The sequence below is a fragment of the Crocuta crocuta genome, unplaced genomic scaffold, assembly GCF_008692635.1.
Source record: "Crocuta crocuta isolate KB4526 unplaced genomic scaffold, BGI_CrCroc_1.0 scaffold254, whole genome shotgun sequence".
Classification (NCBI taxonomy): domain Eukaryota; kingdom Metazoa; phylum Chordata; class Mammalia; order Carnivora; family Hyaenidae; genus Crocuta; species Crocuta crocuta.
This window is the reverse complement of record NW_027530004.1, coordinates 836,146-855,640: the sequence shown is the minus strand read 5'-3', so window position 1 is coordinate 855,640 and position 19,495 is coordinate 836,146. Positions and strand designations below refer to the sequence as shown.

General features: G+C 51.2%; 1 protein-coding gene across 5 annotated transcripts in view; it reads left to right on the top strand.

Annotated features, from left to right (window-relative positions):
* The first annotated feature begins 6 nt into the window (after positions 1 to 6).
* The window catches only part of B3GAT1 (beta-1,3-glucuronyltransferase 1), a 29,630-nt gene continuing 10,141 nt past the window's right edge, over positions 7 to 19,495 (top strand). Inside the window, exons 1-2 of one of the 5 annotated variants that reach the window (XM_077763707.1) lie at positions 9 to 63; positions 17,803 to 17,864. Coding sequence is in view for 1 of the 5 variants with exons in the window: in XM_077763706.1 (XP_077619832.1) it covers positions 19,273 to 19,306 (34 nt within the window). In the remaining 4 variants the exon portion in view is untranslated. Of the gene's footprint in view, positions 64 to 17,802; positions 17,865 to 18,945; positions 18,986 to 19,008; positions 19,307 to 19,495 lie in introns of those variants that run through there. The other 4 variants (XM_077763709.1, XM_077763710.1, XM_077763706.1 and 1 more) reach the window with 4 other exon arrangements.

The window sequence follows — 19,495 nt, the reverse complement described above, 5'->3', positions numbered from 1 at the left end:
GGCGCTTAGGGGCCGCCGCCCGCCATGGACAGCGCCGGGGACGATCCGGACTCGCCGACGCAGGTCAGTGCCCCCGCGCCCCCCGAGAGCCGCCGCCGCGCACAGAGCCCCTTTATGCGCCCCCATCAGTATCCACGCCATGTCCTCCCGGGTGCAAGTGTGTGTCTGGGTAGTGTGTGTGTGTGTGTGTGTGTGTGTGTGTGCGCGCGCGCGCGCGCAGCGGGGGCAGCTGGAAAGCGGCCGGGAACCGGGCTGGGGCTGGGAGGCACTGCTGCCGAGGGGGCTGCGAAACAAAACCCGGGCGATGCCTGCCCTCCTCCGGTCGGCCTTAAGGCGAGAGTTGGTTCTAAGCAGCTTCTTATAACTGGCCCAGGCTTTTAGCTTTTGGGTACCTTTCCACCTCAGCAGGTGGTTCCTGGTGGCCCGGAGGAGTCAGGGGCCAGCACGCCTGCCGCACCCCTGTTCCCCAAAGCCATCCCCAGTCGCTCTGAGGCTGCAGGCAGTGGCAAGTTAACTCTCTTCAGGGGACCTAGTCTCTGCAACTCTGCTGGGGAGATTGAGAGGTTGTGAGGTGGCAAGGGTGACAAAGGGTCCTTGGGGCCCTCAGTTTAGCCGCGAGGATGGAGGCATGACTAAGTTCACTACCCACCCCTCTGCACCTGGGCTTAGGCCTGAGGTCCTGATCCCTCCGAAGTCAGAGAATGCAACTTCTGAAAAGGAGGCTGAGAGGTGAGGCAGGAAAGAAGAAAGGAGGAAGACACAAGATCCAACAGTGCCAGGGAAAGGAGGTGACAGCCTGTACCAACCAGCTAGGGTCAAGAGACACCCCCTTCTCCCCCACACGTGTGAATATATAAACAAACAGTCCTGCCTAGCCTCCCCTTCCCCTGCCTCCACCCAGCCAGGCCTAGTGTCAGCCATGCACTATTTAGATGAACCCTAGTAGAAGCTGGAGCTAAGGGATTCCAGGGATTTCCAATTCGCAGGACTCCGAAAGGGACATCTGCTGACAGCTGCTAGCCCCATAATGGTGGGGCAGCCTTACTTGCATGGGTACCAGTCTGGATGGAGGACCCGTTGGTACCTGGTTGGGTTCTGTGGCATGGCCTGTAAAAGGATCAGGTGTGTGTCCTAGTGCATAGCACTGTGAAGTTATTATGTGTTTGTGTGAAAATGTGAGGTGCATAGCTTCTTAAGTTATTGGGGGTTATGGGGGTAAGTGGCTTCACAGGTCTGACACTATAGAGTTTTCTAAGATTTGTCTTCTGTGCCTCATGTCTCCCTGTCTCTGCCAGTTGCCACCACAGAGATTGAGACATTTGCTCCCAGAGCCTGCTTAACTGGTGACCATTATTCCCCTCACTGGACCAAACAACAAGGCCCCCTTTCTTCATATGGAATGAAGACCCTTCCCGTAAGACCCTCAAAGAGACTGCCTGCTCTGCCGAGTCCATCCCCAGCACCCCCAAAGGTTCTGGAGTTATATGCCATCTCCCTCTGCCCCTTTTGGTGGGAACAAGATGGCTTGCCAGGATAAATGGAAGAGGGAGCGTTAATGAATGTGTGCCCCATTCAGCACAGGAGCCAAGTGGCTTACTGTGCCCATTTCTCTACCTGATCCTAGGTGCTTGGAAATTACTCTATTTTTAGGCGTGTTGGAAGCTCACATGTGCTGGATTGAATACGTGCACATAGGTTTCTGGATGAGCAGGCACTAACTAGTCTACCTGAAGCACGGGGCAGGTAAATCACCGAGGTGGGACAGCTCTAATGACACGATTGGAGCCTGCAGCAGAGACCAGGAGCTCCAGAGAAAGATGCCTGTGGGGCTAGGCCAGTCCGCTGCCTCAGGCCTCTGGATAGACCTGGATTTCCCCACAGTAGTTTTTGAGGGATGAGGGAAACAAGTCAGCTTTACTTCTTGTTGTGAAGCATAGGGTGAGGAGACAGGGCAGGAGCTTTGCAAGTGTGTGAGAAAGGCAGGAGAGTGAGCTGACTGGAAGTCAGGCTTAAGGATAGTGGAGTAGGTTTGTTCAGTTTGGCTAGAAAAGATGAATAGAAATGCCTGAGAGCTTCTGTCTGCTGAGAAGCAAAGGCAGGGCCCAGGAAGAGAAGGAATCAGAGTCTGAGGCAGGCAGAGCAGCCAGCCTGAGACAACAAAGACACAGAAGCATGCTCACAGAACAACAGGGCGGGGGGCCCAGAGTCAGAGGTCTGGCTTGCCCAGCAGTGCAGTCAGGGTTAGTCCAGTGCCCTCCCAAGCTCCAAGGTATCAGCACTCATCTGCCTGGGCAGAGGGCTCCTCGGGGGACCAGACGGATGATCTCCTGAGGAGCGCTCTTTTCCGTGGCTCTGATGAATGCCAGGGATGGTTCAGAGGGAGGCCCAAAGGCAGAAAGGGGACTGGCTGTTGGATCAGGAGTCTTCTGGAAGCCCATTCCTCAGTGCTGAGGGTTTCTCCCATCTTCTGGCCCCTGTCCCACCACCCCTCCTGGTCCTGGGATGCAGTGCAGTGGAGAAGGGTGTAGGCTGTGGGGAAACTGGCTCTGGGCAGAAGGAAAAAGAAAAACCTCTTTCATGACCCCCCAGGCTGGCAGACAAGACCTTTGGAGACCCTGCTGAAGAGCAGGGTACTTGGGGGGAATGGAAGTAGTACAGTGCACAGCCTCTCAGCCAGGCCTGGGGGTGGGGGTGGGGGACAGCTCTGTTCCCTCCATGACTAGTTGAGTGGACTTTGGGAAACACTGAGCCCTCTAAGCCCTGGTTTCCTAAAGACCTGTAAATTGAGGAAGTCTCATCTCACCAGGTTATTTTTAAGTGACGTGCTAGGTGGATATTAATTTCTGTACTTATTTTATATAACCTCCGCCACATTCTTCCAGGATCTGGATGGCTCTAGAATCTGGAGTAGGAACTCTGGCCAATGCTGAAACCAATCACATTGGAATGGCTGCAGTCTCTCCATCTCCCATGCCATTCCACCCCATCTGCCTTGCCACACCTCCAGACTCTGGGCCTTCCCTGGCCCACCTGGGGCATGCCTCTGTTGCAATGACATTCTAGTTGTCTCCTTGGAACAATAGCATCAACAATGTTTCGATGTCTCATTAGTGGTCAGTGTAATTGTTCCACTTTGTCAGCCAATGCTTGCCTAAAACAATTTGTGCAACTTACAAGAACTCCAGCTCAGGGACCTCCTATTATCAGTGCTGAAAGATGGCAAAGTGGACAGCGATCACTCAAAATTCCGTTCACTTCCACACACGTTGACTGAGCACCTACTGTGTTCCAGGCTCTGGGCCAGTGCTGAGAACATAAGGCATCAAATAATACAAAATCAGGGGGTTTTATTTAGCTTTTGGAAGGGTTATGTGGGTTGCTTTTTTTTTTTTTTTTGCAGCTACAGCAAATTTACTTTTCTAATGAGGTTCAGCTCCAGCCAATATTAAAATGAGTCTGTGCTCCCTGTGCGCACCAGCTGACAGCAGGGCAGGCAGCCTCCCAGCCAAGTGCCTGGCAGGGATTAGGGCTTTGCCACCGATAAGCCCAAAAGTGGAGGGTCTCAGTCTGGATCACCAAGAGTTGACTGGATTTAAGGATAAACCTTGCCCACAGGGCTGCGGGTCTCACAGCTAAGTATTAGAGCCATGGGCAAGGCTTCTTTCTTCTTGTATGTGGGAAATGTGAGCTCTTATTATCTCTTTATGAAGGGAAGAAGCATGGAGGGAGCAGAGACAAGAAAGCCATATTGGGTATTAGGAGTGGAACTATAGTACCTGAGGTTGGGGACCTGATTCTGCCAGTCCTCCCTGACTGGCTGTGTGTGACTGGCCTCCTGCCTTCTCCCTCCTTCACTTCTCTCTATCTTGCTTCCTTCCTTATGAGGCAGGTGGGCAACCTGGCCTCATGCCATGCATCTCTTTTTAGGCTCAAAATTCTGGACTATTCATTTGACCATCATTCAAAAACCTGCATAGCCCAACACTGGATGTAGGGTGGGCTGCTTTCACTCCCATGGTGGGCAGTTCCTCATTCACAGCAGCCACATTTCAAGAGCTCAGTAGCCACATGTGGCTATTGGCTACCATACTGGACAGTACAGATACAGAACATTCCCAGCATCACAAAGTTCTACTGAAAGTGCCATTCTAGACTTGACATAGGTGTCTTAGTAAGGTGGCTAAGAACATGGGCTCTGGAGCCTGACTAGCTAAATTCAAATATGGCTCTGCTACTTAATAACTGTGTAGCCTTGGGATGTTACTTAACCTCTCTGTGTCTCAGATTTCTCATTTCTAAAATGCGGATAATATTAGAATGTTTATGAGGACAGAACAAGTCATTACTGTTAATCATGGTAATCACCCAGAACATGCAATAGTAAGTGCTTTGCCTAGCAATTTTTATTATTCATTTATTTAATAATTCACTTAATAAACACTGAACAGAGTACTTTATGCCTGGCATGATGCCAGATGCTGGGTCTGTCAGTCATCAGCATGTGACCTTGCTTCTTGAGCCTCAGTCTCCTCACCTGTGATGGGAATGTGGCCTGATAAATAGCCCCTGCACCACGCCCCGGGTGAGATCCAATGAGATGAGGAATATATCCTTTGTCCGTGACACTTCCAGATAAACAAGAGCTAACATTTTTGGAAGAGGATGCACCTGAAATTCTCTTTTTATTGGAACCACGCTCACCAAAAAGCATTTCCTAAGCCCCTAGAAGTTCAAAATAAAAGGAGCAAATGAGTTCCCAGCTGCTTTCAGCATCTTGCTGAGTGGGGATGGAGCAGGAGGCTTGAGGGGCTCTTGACTGGGCTCATCCTGGTCCTGAGGGAAAGAAAGCTAGGAGGCCACTGTACTGAGCTCTGCAGAGGGAAGCCACCAGGAGGGAGAAGGGCCCTTGACCTGACAGGATGTGGCAATCACCTGGCTGACCCAGGGACTAGTCACAGCTGCATCAGCGGCTCACTGTGTAACAGAATCTCATGGAGCCTCATCTTTCTCATCTAAAACGGGAAGAGTGTGAGCCATATGAACATTGCCCCACCTGAATTATGCCACTTACCTTGGTAAAGGAAATGGGTCTGAGAAGCAAGAATTTGCCATCCATACCCACAAAGTATCAGATGAACATTAAAAACTATCTGGCCTGTAGGGCTTTACCCGGAATTTGGATTCTGTGATTCTGGGTTCCTTCTTTCTTTTTATAGATAAGGAAACTGATGCCCAGAGAGGTTCCAGGCTTATCTCAGGTCACACAGCACTGTAGTGCCTTATCCTAGACCATTACGTAAGGCTCCCAGCTCCCTGCTTCTCCCTCTCTGTCCGCTGCCTGTCCTCTTGTGAAGGCAGAGATGCACATCAGGGCAGCAGGAACAGGCTGCTTCTTGCCCTCACTCAGGCTGGGGGTAGGAAGCAACACTTGAGACCCCAGGGTCCCTTTCACACAGGCTGGGACAAGTCTTCTCTCTCCTCCTTTGACAAATGATCCAGGAGGACCAACCAAGCTATCTCTGACAGACCCCAGGGAAGGTCAGATCTTCCAGACCACAGGCCAGCACATTAAAAATACATACAAAACTTTAATTAAATCAGTGAATCATTAGCCGGGTATTGTGTGTCCATGCACACTCTGACCAAAGGAATAAGGTTAGCCTGGAAATCATCAGGCTGAGTAAGCCACCAGGGGCCCTCGATAGCTTGAGAGTGAGGTTGTCTCAGCCCAGACCTAAAGCCCTCTGGGTCCCCAATGGCTGATTGAGGGTGTCCTCGGGAATGTCTTCTGAAGATTAAGGAGATCTAGGCATCCTCCTCAGCCCACCTCCCCCATCACCAGCATCCTGATGCCCTTGGAGGTAGGTAAGTGCAGACTCCTAGAGATGTTAGCACCCTGTCCCCTGGGAGACACAGTTAATGGAATAATGCATCCAGGGCAAATAGGCCACATGATGGACTTCAGGGAGGTGCCTCTCCTTTTGGCCATCCTGGGTGTATATTTCTTTCCCCTACTCAGTACCCTGTGCTCTCTTCTCTGCCCTCTTAGTGCATGGAGCACAGATCAGAAAAGACAACCCCTTGTCCCAAAGGCGTGACTGGCTGGCACTCATACCAGGCTCCAGGAGCCTCATTCCTGAGTTGTCCATGCCACCAGACTGCTTAGGTTGATGTACAGCCTCTGGGCATGTTATTTTCTTTTTCCACCAGAGTTTCTGAACTTAAGCTGAAGTATTACCAGCCTAACTCATCACTTGTCGATACTAACTACTTCTCCCACTCATAAATCTCTCTCTCTGGAAACAAATGTCCCCACTGCTCTGTCTCTGTCCCTTTCCAAGCCCCATGACTGGGTGACAGAGCAGGCTGCCGTGTGTGTGCACATATGAGGATGCATGTGTGAGCATGTGTGTGCATTCATGTGTGTCCGTGTATATATGCACACATTCTTCCACCACATCTTGCTCACTCCTAGCAGCACATCTGGAACTTCTTGGGGGGTTCCCTGTGTGTGTTTCCACACAGCAGCTCTCCCCAGTGACAGCCGGCAGAAAGGTGTACCCAGCACCCCCTCTTGGGACTACACACACAGGTGCCCATTCCAGTCCTGCTGCCACGAAAGCCTCTGCCCCGCATTCCCTCACCCTGCCTAGTGTGCAGGCCCTAAGGGATGTGTCATTGTTGACAGATCTAACCAGACCTTCTGGATGAAGGAAACACACACACACACACACACACACACACACACCATAAAATCTGCCATCTTAACCATTTCTCAGTGTTCAGTGTTATTAAGTACATTCATATTGTCATGCAACCGTCAATCTTCAGAATTTTTCCATCTTGCAAATTGGAAACTATATTCATTAAACAATAGCTCTCCACTTCTCCTTCCCTCAGCTCCAGGTAACCACTGTTCTACCTTCTTTTTCTGAGTTCGACTACTCAGTGGTATCATATAGTATTTGTCCTTCTGTGCCTGGCATCTTTCACTTAGCATAATGTCCTCAAGATTCATCTATATTGAAGCATGGGTCAGGATTATCTTCCTTTCTCAGGCTGAATAATATTCCATTGTAGATGTCTACTGCATTTTATTTATCCAGTCATCCATTTGGCAGGTTCTTTGATGCCAGGCCATGGAGCAAAAAGTGCTCGGTGATGGTGATTCTCCCAACTTGACCTTTCTCATTCAGGGGTGTCTCAGTATAAGCGTCCAGCAGAGACCTCTATGCTCTGAGTTAACCTACATGTCAGGCAGCATAGAAGCACAGAGAAGAAGGAACCCCATTTTATTTGAAGAGAATGGTGTCTTTGTGGATCTCTGGTTGCTCCCTTCACTGCCCAGTGATGACTGAGCATCCTCAGTGCCCACTGCTGTGTGGCATTCCCCAGGGGAAGTGCACCTGGCCCAGTCCTTGAAGGTCAAGCAGGAGCTCAGCACATTGAGGAACAGTGAGGAGAAAAAAACATTCTAGGCAGAGGTACCTGCTGGTGAAGGGATGCCAACATCCTGTCTCAAACCCCTCCCTGCATGCCACCTTCTCAGGACCCTGAGAGAGATATCTGCCCTGTACTCCTAGAGCTCTTCCCTGGGAGCCGGAGCCCTTGGTGACCCCAGAGAGCTCCTATGTATGTGGCAAGCCTACCTTAGCACATGCCTTTGCACTGTTAAGGCTCCATCTTTATGATCCATAGCCACCCTGCTGCTAGCTGTATAATACACAGCCTGTAAAACATATAGATAGTGTCAGCATAATCTACCATCTGGGGAACTGAGATTTAGGGATCTTCCATTCATCACATTCACACCTGCCTGCTTACGGGGGGAGCGCACATGGCCCACTCTGGACTCCCAGGCCTTCTGAAGCTGGGCTCCCCATACCCACCTACCTTCATCACTTTCCTTTAACTATTCCTCATCCAGGCAATAGGGTTAGCTCTGAGTTAGGATCTAAGGGATAAGGCAGAAGTAACTGAGGAAGTTGGGCAGCCTCCAAGGTGGAAGATGAAGCATTCCAGGCACCTGGACTGCTTCCAGGGAATGAGGGGGACCAGGGGTCCATAGCCCTCAACACCTGCTGATGGCCAACTGTCAGCACCAAGGCTGCAAGAGTCTCCATGCTCTGAGAGTTCCAGAGGCAGGAGAAGAGCAGAGGGGACACCTGACCTTCCAACATCCCCAGTCTTTCCCTGAGTTTGTGTCTTAGGTGATTGGGCAGAAACATGGCACTGATGTTGAGGGGCAGCACCAGGAGGTGTCCCTACATCAGGGCAGGCCCCGGCCATCTACCCAGAGCATAGCCTTTCAGTTCTGGACTCAGCTTCCAAATCAGTAAAAGGCAAGCAAGGAAAGCAGTGCCTTCCCAAGGGAGCTGTGTAGAGAGGCAGCCATGGGCAACTGTATGTGAAAGAGCTCTGTAAACTATGAAGTGCTTGGAGGTCAGTGCAGAGCTAGAGGACCCCAGGCCAGAGCGCCAGGTTTCTGGGGCATGGCCTACCCATGTGTGGCAAGTCTGCCTTCTCCAGGCTACTGCACACATGCACCTCTGTTGATCACACTGCTGCATTGCAATGAGCCTGTTTATTGTGGAGTCCAGTCTCAGCACAGCCTCATTCTTGGAGGGAGGAATCTGCTAGAAAAGTTGCCCCAGAGGCTGGTCAGTGCTGACCTCTCTCTTCCCCTTCTTTTTCAGTCTCTTGGATTCAGCTGAATCTTAAAACAAGGCGGTGGTGGTGATGGTTATAATTACTATTTTACCTTACATTATCTAGCATTTTTAGTGCTAATTGTATGCAAGCTCTGTGCTAGATGTTTTCCATGGATTCCCTCGTTTGATCCCAAAAATAGCCCAGTAAGAATTACAGATGAGCAAACTGAGTCACAGGGGTATTAGTGCAGCTTCTGCTTTGTGCCAGGGCTTGGACCCCGTGGTGGCATCCAGAGGTACTTGAGTAAGACCTGGTGCCCCCAGGGGAACCCATGGCCTAGGAGCTGGAGAAAAACATGAAAACCAACGCATAGAAGGTTACAGGGCTGGACCTTCACTGCATGGACACTGAGTGCTTAGGCCTGGGGAAGAGCATGGGTGCGGAAGGCTTTGAAGAAGAAAGCCCAGGCTGAGGGAATAGAGCTCAGTATGGCCTCACCTAGTCAACATGCTCACCCAGAACTGCAGAGACATCAGCTCCAAGGGAAACTGAGGCAGAGAGCAGCCTGGACAACATGAGGGTGGGAAAGATGGTACTATGGGGATAGACTAGCATTGGCTGCTTACACCCTCCCTGGAAGGTGTCTTAATGCCAGCATCACCCACAGTCTCCACATGGCTATCCCAGTCTGCCCTCACCATCAACCCCCAGGTTACCTGGGCTGCTGGGTTCCAGTCCCCAGGCCCTGGTCACATGCCCTGCCTGCTGGTCTTCAGGGGTCTAATGGGTGTCAGATAAGTCACCATTACCTGCACCCTGCTCCATAATATGGACCCTCATTGCAACCAGTGCTTGGCACTCACTGAGCCCAGCATTAGGCTAATGTCTCCTCCCTGGGCCTCCTCTGTAATTGAGGGCCAATGAGATGAGGGCTGTGCCCTCCCAGCTCCCATAGCCCAGGATGCTAGGGTACCATGGTCTTTCTGGGTTCTGGACTGTTCTCTAACCTCAGCCTCAGCAGGGAGCAAGCCACCCCCACTGCTGCTGCTAGGCTGGCAAAAATGGAGTGTCGTACCTGCATGGCTCTTGGCTCCGCTGTTCCACTAGCAACTGATGATTTGCTTGTCTTGTCCCAGTAGCCCCTACTGTTCGTCTTGTATTGGAATCTGCTGAGCCCTCCACTCCTATTCCCTTCACCCCCACTCAGGCCCCACCGGGCCCCACCACGTGTCCTGAGCTTCTCCACACCTCTCACAGAACACTAAGTATTGCAGCAAGCTGGGCAGGAAAGGCTCACGAGCATTTTTCCGTAACCATACATGGGATCCAAATCAGGACGGTATCCTAGTGCAGCCTCAACCTGTGCCAGCGTGATACGCATTGCCGATTCTGCACCCCTGTCTCCAAGGCAGAGGATATAGGGAGCTGTCTTAGCAACAGTGAGTGAGAACTCCAGTGCTCCCAGAGTTCATGATGTGGAGGACAGAGGAGCTGTTCTGGATTTGCTTACAGCACAAACCAAGTATGTTGATTTGTGCTTTATGCAGCCTTCATGCAGGAGCAAAGATCCGATTCTGGGAGTTGGCAGGAGGGAGAAGTACTGGGTCCACACCTGGCACCCATTCGCATAGCTGGGCACCGTATACTGAGTGGCAGTGGGCTCTGGTTAAGGGGACCACTGCCCGCTGTGCCCAGAACAGTCCCTGACCATGTCTGTTGCTGATGCATTGACTCCTCTTGTTTTATCAGCACAGTCTGGAGGGCCCTGTTTTGGATACATGGTCACTCCCATTCTGATGGACAGGGCCAAGGGAGGTGACTTAAGCACAGATGTCAGTATGGGCATACAGACCAGGAGAAGGAGCCCTAATTCCCACCAAGCCAAGAGCTTGGACCAGGAGGGGCTTCCGCCAAGCCTCCCCTGGGAGGCAGCCAGCAGTGAGCTTGGACCAGGAGAGGTGTGACGACTGCACTGCCAGGGCCCCTGCGAGGGTCACTGCCGCCCAGGGAGCAAGTCTCAGACAGACGTGAGTCTGAGTCGCTGTCTGACCGGACCCAGGATGCCTAGACACTCAACGCCCTGTGCCTCAGTTTCTTCATCTGTAAACCATCAGTAAAACTTTGGAATTACAAGGGTTTATTGATTAAGTGAGATGACCAGTGTGAAATCATTTGAGATGTTACAAATCACTATCGAGTATGAGTCGTGTTATCATTAGTTTTTAGGGGAGGCTGCCCCCTACCCACAGCACCACAGAGAAGGTAAATTGGCCTGTCCACATCTGTGTTCTAGGATCTGAGGCCATTGGATGCCAAGGGCACATGAGGTAATCCTTCATTTGAACAGAGACCCAATCATGGGATTCTCCAGCAGGATTCAGAAGCAATAACCAAACCCAGCCAAGGGTGTGCATTCATGTGCCCATGAACACATGCACATTCAGATGATGTGCTGGCCATGAGCACAGATCTGCATTCACATGTGTGTGAAGTAAGCTGCTGCCCTGTTAAATCACTCTGAAGGGGTGCTCTGTAGTTATCTGGCACAGCCTTGATGACTTGTCAGAATAGAAGACTCAGTCCAGCCATTCTCCTGAGTGAAATTACAAATACAGGAGGGTGAGGAGCAGGGTGCCTCAGTCACCTTTATCAGGCTGACATCTTCCCCAGTCATCTTACAGAGGATGGTAAGAGGTGAGAGGTCACAAACACCAAACTGATACTCAGACTGTCACAGGGTAAGGAGCTGTGGCCCTCAGCAGGCTCAGGTACACATGCACCATGCTGGGTGATGGTAGAGGTCTGGCAAGGAGGAACAATATGGGATAGAGGACAAAGTGAAGAAGCAAAGTTGCAGGTGGAAGGGAATAAGGGGCAGGCTAGCTTGTGAGAGCCAGGCCTTGCTTGCCCTTTGGGCATCTTGACCCTAAATTGAGACCTCTTCTCTTGGGGCTGGCTCAGACACTGGCCCCAGGTGGGAATGGGCAGTTACCATCTGAATGAACCAAGCAGGTCTTCTAGCTACCAGAACTTCCCCAAGCAGTGCAGGGAGAGGAGAAGGCTCTGAATGATAGAGGTCAGAGACTGCTGTGGATAGGAAACAGAAGAGGGTGCAGCTAGAGCAGTGGGATGGGCCACATGACAAAGAGCCTTGAATGCCAAGCTAAGTAAGTTGCAGTCAGCAGGAGATACAAAAGGTTTTGAGTGTGAGCAAGTCAGTAAGGGGGTGGAGGTCAGGCAGTGGGCTGGAATCTGAAGAAAGATCACAATGGGTGGCTGTGGGAGCAAAAATATGACCTGGACTTGTATTGGAGGAATACATCCCAAGGTCTAGGGGCAGGCCAGGCCAAAGGAGCTGAAGCCCAGCTTATGTGAAGAGGGGGAGGTATCCAGGGCATTCCTGGGATTTTCATATTGGCTGAAGATGGATGACAAAAAGAAGGAAGGGATGGGGAGCTGCTCTAGGAAGAAAGATGATAGTTGAATCTTAGTCATGTTGTATTTAAAGTCACAGTGGAGTATGTTGGACAATAAAAGAGGCATAACAGCTCCACACGGGAGATGGGGAGACTGAGGCTAAGAGAAATCAAAGGTAGTTGTCAGTGTCCTCACACTGCGTAAGGCCAGTGTTAGCCCTTGAGGAAGGGAGGTGTCCCTTCTGACTATCCCGGCCACCCTTCCTCACTGCCTACTCCTTCAGGGGTGATATGGGGCTTTCAGGATCTGTGGCTCCCACCCTGCCTTCCAGCAGCCAGAAGTTCAGCAGAGAAGCAAGGCCGAGAAGAGAGAAGCAAGACCAAGTAGACCCATCTCAGGCCCCCTCCTGGGCTGCAAGTTTGGCAGTTGCAAATAGCCGCTTTTATTGACACCAATCATGTGTCAGACAGTTTAAACTTATTTTGCCTAAGTATGCTAACAACCCTAGTGAGGGAAGCACTATATTTATTCTCATTTTACAGATGGAAAACCAAGGCCCAGAGAGGTTACCTTGCCCAAGCCACATAGCAGAGGACGAAAGCCTCTAGTATCGCGCCCAGGGCTGTTGGGCTCCAAGGCACAGGCGCTCCACTACTTGACTGTCTGTCCGTGTGCCACTCTTCTGGGCAGAGGAGAGCAAAGAAAGATGGGAAGGAGGCAACAGAAGGCTCTGACTATGGTTAGAACCTGCTGTTACTCTCAGGAGCTGATGGTCCAGGGTGGAGACCAGGCCTTCCTGTTTTGGGGTCCTTCCCCACCACGTCTCCTGATTGCTGCTGTTTATCCTTTGTGTAACTTCCTTCCCTTTGGTCTGGATGGCACCTATGGCAGGCCTGTAACCAGTAGGACATGGCAGAAGTGATGGGCTGTCACTCCCATGATTTTGTTATGTAGGACTCTGTCTCATTGGCAGACTTGCTCTAGATCCCCCCTTACTGGCCTGGTGGAGTAAGTAGCTTTTTTGGAGAAATCTATGTGGCAAGAACTTTGAGCAGCCTCTAGGCACTGAGGGCAGCCCCAGACAACAGCCAGCGGGAAGAGTGGCCCTCAGTCCTATGCCCGAAAGGCAAAGGACTCTGCCAATAGCCTGAGCCTGGAAGCAGGTTCCTTCCCAGTAAGCCCTCCAAGGAAAGCCCCCCAAGGAGAGCACAGCTCAGCCAGTACATGGCAACCCTATGAGCCCCTGAGCCATGCCTGTGCTCCTAAGCTGCAGAAACTGAAGAGAGTAGACATGTGTCATTTTAAGCGGCTAAGTGTGCGATGACTTGATAGGCAGCAGTAGACCTTGCCTTCAAAAAGCTGGTATGGTTGCCAGAACAGGCCTGGGGTAAGGTTGGAAAGATGGCAAGGAAGGGAGGGCAAAGGAAGGGAGGGCGGTGGCACTTTGAAGGCCCAGAGCCCTCTATGGGCCCAAAAGTCCCATCCAAATGCAGAATACTATGGTGGAAGCTGGGCTGCAGGGCTCTTTGGACTGCTCCCCAGTCCCACAAACTCCAACGCTAGGTGTGACTCTCACTGCTTTCCCCAGCATGCAGGTAAGGGTTCTGTGGCCATGTGCTGCAGTTTTCCTGACTGCGACTCTCCATTGTCCTGCCAGTGATCAGCACAAGTCTGCTGAATGCCTTGCCCACTCAGCCCTCCACATCAGCCCTCACAATGTACTGCATGCTAACTCTTTTTGGGGGGATGCCCATGGGCCTGGCCGGCCACTGCCCAACTCTCCACCACCCTCCATCAGACCCGTGTCCTCCAAATAGCTGTCTCCCTGGCCACTGCACCCTCTCTGTTGTCCCTACTCTTGAAGGACCAAGCTGGGGTCATCTGTGTGCTTGGGCCCCAGCCTAGGCAGGCCCCACTGAGAGTAGCAACTGATGTCCCCCACAAAATGAAGCATTCGATTTTTTTTTCCTCTAAGGGCCTCCTGCCTAGAGGCTCTGGGATAAGTGGATGCCTCTCCGCCTGAAGCCTGTAAGCTACATGATTCAGGGAACTTCAATGAAACCAGCTGGGGCCGATCTCTTGTTCTGTTTAAATTCCTGCAGTGAACCAGAATGGACTTTGCCTTGCAGAATACCATGCAAAACCAAACCCCAATTTTCATTTTTTACTGATTCATAATCCAAATTGAGTCCAAAGGCTGTTTTGGAAAAACCAAAAAGAGAAACAAAGGAGCTACCTAAAACAAACAAACCATGAGTTGCATTTTCTGACACTGTGGGCTGGAAGAAAACCAAAGCATAAAAGTATGCTTTATGCCAAGCCTGAACTGAACTAATACTTCCTCCTGCCCAAGCCCTTGGCTCAGTTTTCCTAGCTAGAAAGGAGCAAAATGGTGCAAGATCTGGAATCTATGCCCCTCTTCCTATCAGAAGTGTCTAGGAGTGAGAGCCAGCAGTGACCAGGCCCCGAGGCAGGACACAGACCTCCCCAGAGCCTGCGCCTTCCTCTCCTCAGTGCCACACCATGAAAGCAGGGTGAGAGAGGTCCTTCCTGGAGCACTGGGCCTGACCACCAAGGGGACAGGCCAGGACTGGGCTCAGGAAGCTCTGTCCCTGGGACAGAAGTGCCAGATCAGTAAGCCAGAAGGTGAGAACCAGGCCTGCGGGAAGGAAGGCAGCATGGGCATGGGGACACGCTGATTCAGAGTCCAAAGGCCTGAGTGTGAGCCCTGCCAGAGGCTGACTCTAGCTGGGACCTTCGGCCAATCACACAGCCCATCTAAGTCTCAATTCCCTCACATGTAAAGTGGGGATACAGTTTTCCTGCCTGCCTCATAGAGCTTTTGTGAAGATCAAAGGAAAATAAATCTGGTTGGCCCAGCATAGGGCTGTTACTGGGAAGGCTTGCATTTCCAACCAGGTGTCCCACAGTACCTTCACTTCTTCTGAGTGGAATGAGTGGCGGAACGGCCCCCTCCCTCCGAGTCATGGGGGCAAGGGAGGAGGAAGAGGAGCAGGAGACCTGGGCAGAGCCACTACTTGGACACCCCACCATGAGTGTTCTGGGGGATGGTGGGTGGAGAGAGGACACATTGCCTGTGTCCTGTTCCCCAACCGGAGCTGGTGGCTGGAAGCCAGGGCCAGGTTGGGGGATGGAGCATGGGGGTGGTCAGGGGTGGCAGAAGACTGGGGCTGGGTTAATGAAGTATGGATTGACTGGTCCAGGCGCTGATTAGCTCTGGCATTGGGCTTTTCCTGAGCAGTGGCAGCAGAATCAATACTAATCCCTTGATCCCATTAGGGGCTCCTGCGGGTCTCTGGGACAAAGTCGGTGCCTCTCTGAGAGAGGCACTGTCTGGGGCTAGAAGGTAAAGCTGGAGCCTTGACCAGCATCCTTCCCACTATCTTCTTTTAAAACTTCCCCTCTTTCTGCCTCCTGTTGCCACATCCCTGCTCGTATGCTCAAAGGTCTGGTGCCTTCCCCAGCCATCCTAGCTTCCCCATCCCCCTCTGACTACCCCAACCTCCTTCTGGGCCCCAACCAGTGGATCTGGTTATGCTTCTGCATGAGGAGGCTTCAGCATCTGCCTCGTCAGCCCCAGTGGGACTCAGGCTAACAGAGGACAGCTTCACACATACAGCAGAAGCTCTCTTAACCAAGCTTTTCCTCAATTGGCTCAGCATACTACCGATGCTCTCCATTCCATCTCTAAAGCACAATAACAGATGCATGTGCAAGCATAATGCTGGACCTCCCCTCTGGCGTCCCCCCCCAGCCTGTGCTTACACTAGCTGAGCTTCATACTTGCTGAGAGTCTATAGTATTTGTTCCCAAACAGTTTACAATGGGCATGCTTGCTGTCACCATCATGGGATATTATACGAACCATGAAACATGAACTGGAAAGAAATAAATGTGCTGTTTCTATGAAAACTTAAGTTGAAATTCTCGAAATTAGGTGAAGATTGGTGGGAAAAGTCATAAAAACTCAAGGGATACTACACTTGAATTGTTCACCAAGTGTCCTTAAGGTCTCAGACCAATTCAAAGAAACCCACACCGTAGGTCACAGGCAGTACACTATGGTGTGGATGACGTCAGAAAGGCAACATGGGACTCACCTCAGCTGTCCCTTGGCCCAAGAGACAGCCTCGACTCTGTGTAAAAAAGTAGAAGTACTGCAAGCTAGCCAGTGCTGAGTGGTTTGGATTTGTGGAAAATGAGCACATTATTGTGCGGTAGTGGGAAAACATAACTTATTGAGCTCCTGGCTGTTTAAAAGTTACTTGTCTTAAGTTGAAATGTGTATCCTATGTGTGCATTTTGAAGGACTCTGCTTTAATGGATTCTTTTGACCAACTGACTACTATTGTCAGTCTTATTGGGTAACGTAGCTTTATCATCCTCCAGAGACAAGTGGCTTGGATGGTTTCTGAGCTTCTTTGTGACTGGTCTCCATCACACGCACACGCACACGCTCTCTGCAACATTAGAACTCATCACAAATCACCCTGAATGATGTTGTGTGAGCTTCACAGACACCTGTGTAAAGTCCCTCCTTCCCTCTGGGCTATGAGATGCTGGAAGGAAACCCTCACTTCCCTCCTTCATGCTGTTGCATTTCCCATAGAACCTAACACAGTGCCTGCCTACTACAGATGCTGAGTTAATATTTGTTGAATCTAATTAAATAAGCCTCCTCTTCAGCGACTAGGGGCATTGATGAGGTTTTCATTTGAACACCTGTAGGCTCAGAAGGAAACCTTTCCATGCATTTGGAATCATCCAGCCTTGGAACCAACATGAATCTAGCTATGCCACCCCAGGCTCAGCATCTCCTGTCCAGCCTGACTGGCTGTGCCCCAGTCTTAGGCACTTCCACCTGGGTTCCTATATCCCCCTAGTTCTCACACACAGCCTATGACACCCTAAAACCCATAGACAAATTCCTGTGTCTTCCCAGACATGGCCAATCATCATAGCTAATTAGTCCTTAAATCATGACTAAGTTCCGTGGAAAGTTGTTAGGTTGACTTCCAGCCTTGAATGCCCACCTGACCCCCACTGTTCTCACATAGAACATTTCTTTATCCTCACAGAGGCCTAACTGTTTTAACCTCACGGTGCCAAAATGACAAAACTAAAAATTTTATTAGAACTCTCCCAATCTAGCCTCTGTATTTTAAAACGAAGGTGGAGGCCAAGGAGAGCAAGCAATGGGACCCAGTCCCCCAATAAAGGGGGACACTGTCCACTACCCAGAACACTGCCCAGGCCACTGCTGCCCCATCTCCCTACCCCTGCCTCCAGGCGTTCTGCTCTTGTCACCAAATGACCATCCCCCACTCAGTCCTATATCCTCCACCCACAGCACAGCCTTTGTGTCCAGTGAAGGCTTCTGAGGGCACCAGGAGGGTGGAAGGGCCTCCTCATATCTGCACTTACTGCAGGACAAATGACAATTGTGGCTGGTCACAGACACTAGTGACAAGTATCAGACGGGGATTCATAGCCCCAGCAGGTCTCTGCAGTTTCCTGTCAGTCACCCCTCGAAGCCTCCACCCAACCCTCCCTCAACATCCCATTCTCCCGCCCTTGCCACCTCCTCTCTGCTGGCCTCTAAATGTGGCCAAGCCCCTCCTCCATCTTTGTGCTGATTCTTCTAAGGGCCCAGAGCAATTCTGGGGTCGGAGCCTGTGACTACAGGCTAGCTACTGCCCTTCCACCATGCAGAAGCAGCAGGCTGTGGTGAGGAGGCCACCCTTGCAGTCCCATCTCACAGATCTGGAGTAGGGGTAAGTGCAGCCCCAGCCACCTCCCCTGCCCCAAGCCCCATCTCCCACAAACCTGCCCCCTGCTGGCTAGCTGGCTTTCTCCAAGGGTGGGGGCTCTCTCTGTGCTGCTTAATAACTGCCTGGTAATTAGCTCCACGATTTTGCTACTATGCTTATAATAGCCTCCATTAAAGTTATGGGGTTTTCAAGCCGTAATGGCTTCCAGAGTAATTAATGCACAACTGGCTTTATTGCTAAGTTTATTTTTAGAGCTTTTCTCCCTCATCCACTCCTCCCTTTCCTTTCATAGATGTTTTGACCAAAAAGACTGGATGGGATCAGAACTGTCTCTCCAGAGCCCTCTTGTACACTTGCCTGCATCCTTCCTCACCCTGAACCTGCTATCTGCTCCCACCGCTAAGGAGCTTCTGGGACCCCACAGTGGAGACAACTGTCATGGAGGAGGGTGGCTCTGAAGCAGTTCTCAGCCAGGGCCTGTGTGTGGACCTGTGCTGACCTTGCACCTGAGCTGGGTTCAAGGATCTGGGGCCTGGAACCTCTTTTCCCACACTCCTGCCAACAGCATAGAGGCAAAGGGCCTGGACTTATGTTGGGGTCCACTATGACCTTATTGATTGCAACTTCAGACAAGTCACTGATCCTCACTGGGCCTCAATGATTTCCTTGTGAAATAAGGTTACAACAGCACCTATGGCAAGTGGTCCATGAGGATTGAACGTAAAATATTGAGTGTCATTTCTGGACACCACCAAGTGCTACATAACAGCTTGTTATTACTAATGACGGCCCAAACAGACAAGCAGGAGGTGAAGCAGGTGCCAGAGGAAAGAGACTTGGGATAAAGAGGCTGCCCAGTGAAAAAAGGTGTAAAAGCAGGCACGTGCACTATGAGCAGGCTGGATGTACATGCAACAAATTGGCATGGAGCTTGCCTCTCCATTGCTTTCTCCTTTCTCCATCCTGGAATTAGAACTCTCCCCAAGATGAAGAACATTTGGAGTCACTAAGAACCCAAAGGAAATCTTCCAGCCAGGCCTCTTAGAAGCTCCCCTGTCTTCCATCGAATGTGGCCTATGATTGCCCAGCCAAACCAAGGCCCCGACTCAGCCCTTTGCAGCCTTGTCAGTGACCTTGGAGTGGGGGGATCGGGCTGGGGTTGGGGATGGCATGAGGTTACTCCACTTCATCATACTTAGCACATGGGATCCAGACAGGCCTCCTGGGATGGACACAAGGCTCTGCCACCTAGAGGGGCCATGAAAGAGGAGTTTGTAGGAGACACAGCACATACCCCAGAATTATTCTCCCAGCTCTGTGTCCACATTGTTTGTCCCTGCCAGTAACATTTAACCTCAGTGGATCTTCCATTTCCCTGAGGAAGTTGGTGTAGCCTGCTTATCTCCTGCCCATGGAGACAGCGGAGGCAGAGCAGGCTCCTGGTGGTAAGTGGCTGGTTGGAACATGCTGACTGACCCGAGAAACCATAGTGCTCTTTACTAGATGACATACCTGGTTCTTCCACAAGGTTACAAAACTATTTGGAGAGAGGACCAGACAAGGAGAAGAAGACACACTGTTTCCAAATCTGGGGTTGGGGAGGGTTGGGAGGCAAAATTCTCCTTGGCCACGGC